At 32.8% G+C, this 9,780-nt stretch overlaps 1 protein-coding gene across 2 annotated transcripts; it reads left to right on the forward strand.

Annotated features, from left to right (window-relative positions):
- Positions 1 to 1,529: 1,529 nt before the first annotated feature.
- On the forward strand, positions 1,530 to 5,116 carry LOC130960882 (protein TRANSPORT INHIBITOR RESPONSE 1-like). 2 transcript variants are annotated; one of them, XM_057886385.1, is made up of 4 exons: positions 1,530 to 2,262; positions 3,268 to 3,760; positions 3,858 to 4,701; positions 4,787 to 5,116. In XM_057886385.1, exons 1-3 carry the CDS (start codon positions 1,799 to 1,801, stop codon positions 4,653 to 4,655), a joined length of 1,755 nt encoding a protein of 584 aa, XP_057742368.1. In that variant the 5' UTR covers positions 1,530 to 1,798; the 3' UTR covers positions 4,656 to 4,701; positions 4,787 to 5,116. The 2 variants fall into 2 exon arrangements, with proteins under 2 accessions (XP_057742368.1, XP_057742367.1); XM_057886384.1 differs by having other exon boundaries at positions 3,858 to 5,116.
- The last annotated feature ends 4,664 nt before the right edge of the window (positions 5,117 to 9,780 follow it).

The following is a 9,780-nucleotide window of genomic DNA, read 5'->3' on the forward strand; positions in this document are numbered from 1 at the left end:
AACATTTTTTCTGTACAATAAGTTTGGCACTCTGCTTTTATTTGTGGTTGGGATCTTTTACATTTAAAAGAAATATTACATTAATATCTTTTTTTGTTGAACAATTTACAATAATATCTAAATATATAGTCATGAAAATTGAGTAATTATGATAGATAATTGTCATAATTGATAGTAATTATTTAGTATAATTTGTTATTAATACCATTTTCATTGATTGATACAAAAATACTTTACACTAGATTTCTATCATGACATAGTAATTAAATTCATAAAAGTTTTATCCAAAATCATGGTTTTTTTTTTCTTTCTATTCTATTGGATCCAATGAAGTTTGAGTAACTTATCAAGGGTATGAGAAGATAATAAAAATAAAAAAAATATATTTATAAAAAAAACAGTAGTTAAATTATTTGGATGAAAATGTGGTCCCCATTGCATCCATGATCTTGAGATCAAGCCGTGTAACTTGAATCATGAGATTCCCTTTCCATATCCATTACGATACACATTATAACACTTTATCAAACACACCATCTCGCGATATATTAAAAGAAGAAAGTACATAAATAAATAACAACAATTTCTCCTTCTCGTCTCTATTTTGTACTTTCTATAATTCTATCCCAAAATTGTTGTACCTTCAAATTCCTTTGGTAAAAATTAGAAATTACGTATGACAGAATACTATGATAAAAAAGTAAGTGAATTTTTGTCATATATTTTGTTCAACTATTATTACCATAAATTGCTATAAAAATTTATATGCTATGAATTGTCATCATTTGATATGTCTAATATTTGTTTTCATTCAAACTCCCTATGATACATAACTTCTTTCATAATAATTTCTTAAGGGATTTACTATTTTTTGAGGGTGACAAGGTAATTTAGTATTATATTTCATAATTCAGTATTTATATATATGAAATAAAATACTGAAACTCTGATTATAGTAATAGAATTTTATTATGCAATTTCCTAATTTCATATTAATAAATTAATAAATAAATATAAAACAATAAATAAATTTTTTGGTAATATCATAATAAAAAATTTAAGAATACTCAACTTTATGGTTAATTAGAAAAATGAATTTATTTTTTTGGCAGGTACGTAAATAGGTTCTGATATTAATGTATTAATTCAATTAAATAATATAGTTTTCATATTGTCTCACATTATTTTTTGATAAGTAAAAAATATTAAAAATAATATTATATATTGCTGTTCTAATTATTTTTATAATACAAAAATTTAAACTAGTAGTAGTATAACATATTCATTTTCACAAAGAAAAAAGAAAAAAAAAAACAATCAACACGTTTATTACTCGCTCCCAATTTCTCTCAACCGGATAAGATCCCACCTTCAATCTCACACCGCTAATCCAACGGTTATCCTTCCACAAAAATCCACCTGGACAGCTCAGAACCGTAGATCCCACTCTCATCACAACCCTTTCCCTTCAACCACCACCTATTTAACCCTAGTTAATTTCTAACCGTCCCCAATGGTTCATCAATCATCACCATCATCACCACCATCATAATAATAATAAACCTCCACACACACACTCGCACCCTTCTCTCTTCTTATCTTCTCTCTCTTCCACACACCACTCTCTCTCTTTCTCTCTCTTTCAACTCTCTTCTTCAAAATGTCTTCTTCTTTTTCTTCTTCTTCTCAGATCTAACACAACAGACACAAGATTCAGTTATTAAGTGACTCACCTTTCACCGTAAAACGACGTCGTTTCAATCGAATTCGGGAGCTTAACAAAATCGAAACCCTAGCCATGAAGAAAGCTGCGTACTCGTTTCCAGAAGAGGTGCTGGAGCACGTGTTCTCCTTCATCGTCTCCGATAAGGACAGAAGCTCGATCTCGCTGGTGTGCAAGTCATGGTACGAGATCGAACGGTGGTGCCGGAGGAAGGTCTTCGTCGGAAACTGCTATGCCGTTAGCCCTCCGATCTTGATTAAGAGGTTCCCGGAGCTGAGATCCGTTACGCTGAAGGGGAAACCGCACTTTGCGGACTTCAATCTTGTTCCAGAAGGTTGGGGAGGGTTTGCTTGCCCTTGGATCAGAGCCATGGCGGGTGCGTATCCTTGGCTTGAAGAGATCAGGCTCAAGAGGATGGTTGTTAGCGACGAGAGCCTCGAGATTATCGCCAAATCGTTTAGGAACTTCAAGGTTCTTGTTCTAAGCTCATGTGAGGGCTTCACCACTGAAGGGCTCGCCGCCATTGCTGCCAATTGCAGGTTTGCTTAGCTCTTCTTCACTTTGCTTTGCTTTGGTCTTCTTTCATTTTGCGATCTATTGTGCTGTGTTTTGGTTTTATATCATTACTGTTTACTTCATTAGTAGAAATTGTACTGTACTTTTTCTTTTTTGGGTTTTGAATAGTTTTTATTCTGCTTTATTGTTTCTGTTAGTTTTATTTTTTGTTTTGTGGTGTTTGGTTGAGAAATCAAATCAAGTGAACTATGATGTTTAATTTCCAAGTCTAAAGACTAAAGTATGTTGAAATCAGGTCATAGGCATTTTTTTGTCTTTTTCCGTTTTTCTTATTAATGATTTTTAGTAAAATCTAGAAACAGGAGTAATTTATTTTCCTAAGGAAAAACTAAATGTTTTAATTAACTACTAGCTAAATTGTTATATGAAAAGGATAACTTTTTCTTTTAATTATGAACGGTGCTAGTTCGTGAAATGAGATAGAGATTTGTCTGCTATGTCATGGTAGCTAACTTTTTTTTTTCTAAGGTGAAAAAATTCAAACATTAATTAAGTGAGTAAAATTATTTTATGAGGATAAGAAAAAAGGTTGAAATAATTAAAAGAATTTACAATTAACAATAACATTTTTTACTAATGATTTATTCTTCAGTTCAAGATAAAATTAATGAGGATAATAGGCATTAATCCGCCAGGTAAATTTTTAAATTTCTTATGTAGGGAAAAACTCTAGAAATTTCTGAGTTTGTACCCCGTTTTATTTCGTCAAAAGAAATTCTACCCTTTCAATGATGGTATTGTTATTTGTGTTTTGTAGTTATTGGACTAGTTCTGTTAGTTGGGAGCTACGGTGAATTTGATAGAACTAATAACAGTTAAAAAACATATCCCAGTATTGTTAGTCAACGACAATGATGTTTGTGTATTGGGTCAACGTCTATTGGTTGAAAACCTGAACTTTGATGGTTTTGTTAACCTAGTGCCTTAACCTCTTTTTGATAAACCTACTATCTGCTCTTGTGTTGTAGGAATTTGCGGGAGTTGGACTTGCGGGAGAGCGAAGTGGAGGACCTTAGTGGGCGTTGGCTAAGTGATTTTCCTGATTCATACACGTCCTTAGAATCCCTAAACATCTCCTGCTTAGGTAATGAGGTCAATCTGTTGGCACTAGAGCGCCTAGTTAGTCGGTGTCCCAACTTGAAGACCCTCCGGCTCAATCGGGCTGTGCCCCTTGATCGGCTACCCAACCTTCTCCGTGGGGCTCCTCAGCTGGCTGAGTTAGGTACTGGAGCTTACACCTCTGAGATGAGGCCAGACGTCTTCTCGAACTTGGCAGAGGCATTTGCAGGATGCAAGCAGCTGAAGACATTGTCTGGCTTCTGGGATGTGCTCCCGTCTTATCTTCCAGCTGTTAACCCTATCTGCTCCCAGCTAATATCACTAAACTTGAGTTATGCTACAGTTCAGAGCCCCGATCTTATTAAGCTTGTCTCTCTGTGCGAGAAATTGCAGAAGTTATGGGTATGTTGGTCCATATAATGTGATCCATTTATTGTAAGTTTCATGTCCAAACAGTGGTAGTGTTTGATTATTGGCTGATCAAGGTAATTTCTTACAGGTTCTGGATTACATTGAGGATGATGGCCTTGAAGTTCTTGCTGCATCATGTAAGGACTTGAGGGAGTTGAGGGTGTTTCCGTCTGACCCGTTTGGATTGGAACCAAATGTAGCATTGACGGAGCAGGGTCTTGTTTCCGTCTCCGAGGGTTGTCCCAAGCTTCAGTCGGTTCTTTATTTTTGTCGTCAAATGTCAAATGCTGCCTTAAACACAATTGCCAGGAACCGGCCTAATTTGACTCGTTTTCGGCTATGTATAATTGAGCCACGATCCCCTGACTACCTCACCCTCCAACCTCTGGATGATGGTTTTGGAGCTATTGTTGAACACTGCAAGGATCTTCGTCGCCTTTCCCTTTCAGGGCTTCTTACTGATCGTGTTTTTGAGTACATTGGGACATATGGAAAGAAGCTTGAGATGCTTTCTGTAGCTTTTGCTGGAGATAGTGATTTGGGACTCCACCATGTTCTCTCTGGGTGCGACAACCTCAGGAAGCTGGAGATTAGGGACTGCCCGTTTGGTGACAAAGCTCTCTTGGCCAATGCTGCAAAGCTGGAGACAATGCGATCCCTTTGGATGTCCTCTTGCTCGGTGAGCTTTGGAGCATGTAAAGTTCTGGGTCAGAAAATGCCGAGACTCAACGTTGAAGTCATGGATGAAAGTGGACCTCCGGACTCGAGGCCAGAGAGCAGTCCGGTGGAGAAGCTTTATGTCTACAGAACAGTTGCCGGGCCAAGATTGGACATGCCAGGATTCGTATGGACAATGGATGACGATTCCGCATTAAGGATCTCATGATTTGAATTTGCTGTGTGGATTCAGAGCCATGGAGGAAGAATCCTGTGTGAGCATTTTTGTTAATGGAAGCAGGTAAATGCTCTGTATTCTACTCAATAATGCAATAATTTGTTAACTGGCCTATGTTGCAGTTATGGTTGGTGTATGAGCTTGCTAAGTACAGGAGATGGGGGTGTATACAGAAGAGGCTTTGAGCTCTATTGCCAATTCATTTTTCACTTTGGCTGAGCTACGGGATCAATGAAGAAACACATGAACTGCGTTGTTTTTATGTGGGCATCAAATAGAGTTGATATATTATAATTTTTCCTCTTTCGTACCATAAGTACTTTTCAGATTTTTAGCATAATTTATATTCATGTTCTTTTCACCTTAGTCTCTTTATGTAGCAAGATATTGTGGACTATTGTTATTTATTATTAGCCTTCGCGAAGGAATAAAATTCATGAATATTCTTAATCCGATCATATGGTTATTTGCTGTGTTTAATATATTTGAAGCAACTTGGGTGTTGATTCTGTTGGTGGATGTGGAGTGAAATAAACAATTGTTTCTTTTTCCTCAACATGCAACTTGCAAACCTTGTACCCTTAGAAACCAGGAACAAAATCATTAATCTCTATAACTATTGGAGATCGCTTTTCTCATGAATCCTATATCTTGAAACAGTATCTCTATAGAGCCTGAGGAACCGAAAAAGAGAAAAGAAAAAGGAAATGATGTGGTGATGAAGGGCCCAAAATTGTGGCAATGGCGTTTAAAAATGGGAAAGAAAAGAGAAGAAAAAGGAGTGAGGGTGCCTGGTCTGGTAACAGCAGTGGTAGCGGTCAGGTGTGGTGAGAGCTGCTTTTCATTGAATGTTAATCGAGGAGACTCTCCTCGACTGGTGAGCCACGTGATAGATTCGCTCACATTGGATTGTGTCCACTCCACACACTTTACCCTTTTTTCATTTTTTAAGTTTATGTAGAATATACTAAACATGAAACTCTTCTCTTCTTTTCTAATCAGTAATCACCGAACGTTCTTAATATTTTTAGGCTATTCTTTAAGGAGTAAACACGGGAGGTTCCTTTCTTTTTGAATTGTGAAATTTAATTATTTGTTACTTTAAACATGTTAAATAATGGAGTTAGGATATTCCTTAGTAATTTCCTAGTTTGATTTACTGAATTTGTATTAAATATTTGAAAGTTTATACAAGGTATTTAATTTGATCATTAAAATAATAAAATCAAGCAGCATTCAAGCAGTGCCGGAACTACACCGCAAAACCTTGTGGAATGGGCGATTTTGTGCTGGTGCGTTTGGAAAGCTAGGAACCGCTTCATCTTCGACCAAGAGTCTTCACTGCCGGAGCAAATTCCGGAGATCAGTCGCAAGCTCACCAATGAACTTCACCCAAATCCCTAGCTCTTGAGCACTTTTCCTTTCTTAGCTTCACTCCATTTAATTTCTAAATGTTTAACTCGATTGTGAGTTAGTGTGGGAGACCCCCTTTTTTCTTGTATTGATGTGTTAGATATGGACAATTTCTACTTTATTCATGAATAAAAAAAATAATAACAGTAGAATCAAACTTCAAATTTACAATTTCACCCATTCTTTTTTCTTATTTATTTATTTTCACTGGTAGGTGTTTGCACACATTGCATACTCATTATCATATTACAGTACAACCCAAATAAGAATGATACAGCCTCTACATGATTAAAGAAAATTACAATGATGAAGTTGCTCTCAAAGTTAAAAGTCAATGTTAGTAACATTTTTCGTCGACTTTCTTTTTTCTTTTTCTTTTTTATTTTTTGCATCATCATAGCATTGCTTTGCGAGTTTTGACATGGCCCAAAATTGATGTTTCCAAATAATGCAGAGCCAAAATGATTCTTGATATAAATAGGTCACACACCCATGATGATGATGATGATTGCTTCGATTCATCTTCAAGGACTAGAATTCTATGGTTCACTGTTTTATCTTACTGGTTACTAGTAGCAATAATATTCTCTCTGCACTTGCACACTGAAATACGGTGAAGAATAATTAAACCCGTCGTATCTTAGAAAAAAAAGAAAAACAAATTTACAGTTTTAGTAATATGAAATTATTGCAAAAAAAAAAAAATGATAATTATACTAATAATCATTTAATGAACTTGCTAATATCATTCAAATAATCATTTATATTAACATCTCTTTCGCAATTGCTTGAAAGATAATGTATGTTACTTAAAAATTAATTTGAGTTGTGATCTAATAGTTAGTTTATTAGTCTGTTTAAACAAGTATAAAAAATTTAAATCTCATATTGTGCATGCAATATCTGATTTATTGGTCAACAAAAAATCTTTAATAGAGAATAAATTTAAGATAAATTAGTCTTTAATCTAATGAATTATGAAATACCGTGAGGAACCAAAATAAAATTCATGTTACTTTAAAAGATCACATTTTTTATTGGATTATTTCACATTTCATGGTTCTTAAAGTATTTGTCACATAGAAAATATTATTGCATTAGTCCTTCATCAATATATGCATGATATGATGACATCATGGGCCTTGTCTTTCTTCAATCATCAATCGTCCTAATCAGTCAACATTCTCTGCATTGACAATCCTACATAATATTTTCGTCACAAACCACTTGTGGAATTTAACCACCTTACTAATAATAGCCTTGGTCACTCAAATATGATAAAGTATGCAATATGTGCTAACAAAACTCTTGGGTAAAGTAACAGATTAATTCTCTATGTTTGGGTCTAATTCTGTTTTGCCTCTTAAGATTTAAAGTATTTTATTTAAATTAAAAAATTCATTTAATTTTAATATAATTCTGCCGTAAAGTCAATATTAAATAATTAACAAAACTCAATTTTTAGATATGAAAAACTTATATATCAAAACTCTTTGCTTGCCGAGAGAAATTTCTGGCAGTAAACGTGACGATGACCTTGTCCTCATTGTCGCTGACGAACGTTCCCGTGAAAGTTAGTTCCTGACAGTGTTCTCTATGTGTTTGAACCAAGGCTAATGGCTTGCGTTGATGCATCCGCTGCTGATTATTGCCTCTCGAATTTGTACCTCTTTTTTAGGAAAGGACATTAAGGTTTGGTGAAACGGTGATGTTAATTATTAACATTGACTTTACTACAGAATTACATTAAAGTAAAATGAAACTTTTTTTTTTAATTCAAATATGACATTTTAAATCTTAGAGATCAAAAGAGGATTAGACCCAAATATAAGGACCAATTTAGTACTTTACACTTAAATATAATACGAGATGTTACTACATCAAAATTATATCTTATTGTTTTTTATTTTAATATTTTTAATTAACGACAATATCATTTTTCTTTATACTTGGTGAATGCTATAACCCTAAGACCATTTCTAAATGTGAATTGTATAGTGTAGTGTGCTAATTTTTTCATCCTAAATAGTGGGATATATATAATGGGGTTTTAAATTTGAGACAAAAGGATGCAAATACAAAAGAAATTTCGTGACTTCGTTCTTGGCTCTAATTATATCTCCCACCATCACATTATTTTCAATCTTAGTTCTCTCTTATAATAGGTTGCAATTGCATGTTCAATATTTTAGATTGGGTTATTCACTTCTTAGACATGTGTATAACGTTAATTAGTCAACTAATATTTACCAAATATAATGATTGTTCATTTTGAAGCTTGTTTGCGTCTCTTATTAAGGCCATTATGTTTAAATTAAAATTTCAGGATTTTATATAAACGAAAAGTCCTTATAGTAGAAGAGTGGTTTCCCTTAGTCTTTTATATAATAAACACTCAATTTTCTAGATATTTTAATGACTTCATAGTTCATATGCTTCATTGTAATATATATATATATATATATATATATTTTCACATTATAGTGATCAATTAATGGCACCAAAACATTAATACTAGTGTACTACTCAATACTCATAACCACATGGAAGGAAAAAAAAAATTGTGATTTAACAAATTAGTGGGTAGACCCAAGTTACCTAATCAGTCGACTTCAACTCTTTGGATTTTATGTTTGGTATTTTTCTCAAATAAAATTTGGTGAATGCTGTATTACCATTAATATTGTGCCTAACTCACTAAAAGAAAAATAAATAGATAATATTTAATAAATTTTTAATATTTTTTTATTTTAAATTTTTTTATTTTTTATTTTTAAAAATAAGTTAGATAATTTAAATATCACGATAAAAGATCCTATAGAATTCCCTATAAAATTTATCATATGGACACAGAATCTAAACATTTACCATAGATAAAATCTTTTATTACTTTTTTTTAATTTTATTTATCTTTCTGGTTGAGGAATGATACTATGAATGACCTATATAGAAGAGTCAGAGTACTTTTCTTTTTCTTTATAGTTTTTGGGACTCTTAATAATAATAATGTGTTTGTGAAGTGAGTTGATGTCTTTCTAAAAGTCATTTAAATGCACCAATTATGCAAAGGCTTTTTTTCACAGCTTATTGTAAGTAATGCATTTCCAAGATGTTATACTACTCATTTCTTGGTTAGTCGAATGGCACCCATTGAAGGAAGAAAAAGATGTTGAGAACTTCAATAAAGGATTTGGATAGAATTTTGTGTATGCATATATATTTTTTTAAAATATGTATATATAATTTGGATCTTCTAACAAACATTGAAAAGAATTGAAAAAATAATAAATGAGATTTAATCACTTTAAGATTATTTGATGAAATTCACTATTAATTCAAGAATATTTACCACTTATTTTTATTATTTGAAATTGAAGCCTCTCTACTTATTTTTAGAGAATTCACGTCATGCATGATTGTTAATTATATAAAGAACAGACCGATTTATTAAGTTGTTATATTTGTATTTTAGACACATTTAAAATACAATATTCATCTAATACACATGATTTTTGTGTTTAATAGTATCTTAAATAAAAAAATATTTTTTTAATATATTTAAATATATTTAAATTTTATCAAAAGTTTTATTGGAGACAACTACGACTACTACTCATCCCATAACACCTTTGAACATAACAACATTTTGCATCTTAGATACCCATGCTTAAATTAATTTTACTGAAGAATAACAAAAGAAATT

Source organism: Arachis stenosperma, chromosome 2 (genome assembly GCF_014773155.1).
Source record: "Arachis stenosperma cultivar V10309 chromosome 2, arast.V10309.gnm1.PFL2, whole genome shotgun sequence".
In the NCBI taxonomy this organism is placed as follows: domain Eukaryota; kingdom Viridiplantae; phylum Streptophyta; class Magnoliopsida; order Fabales; family Fabaceae; genus Arachis; species Arachis stenosperma.

What these genes read in the sequence shown, in the direction of transcription:
- LOC130960882 (XM_057886384.1), top strand. Translation starts at nt 1,799, where the DNA reads ATGAAGAAAGCTGCGTACTCGTTTCCAGAAGAGGTGCTGGAGCACGTG. An exon ending in GCCATTGCTGCCAATTGCAG is followed by an intron (nt 2,263 to 3,267) that starts GTTTGCTTAGCT and finishes CTTGTGTTGTAG; the next exon opens with GAATTTGCGGGAGTTGGACT. An exon ending in AGAAATTGCAGAAGTTATGG is followed by an intron (nt 3,761 to 3,857) that starts GTATGTTGGTCC and finishes AATTTCTTACAG; the next exon opens with GTTCTGGATTACATTGAGGA.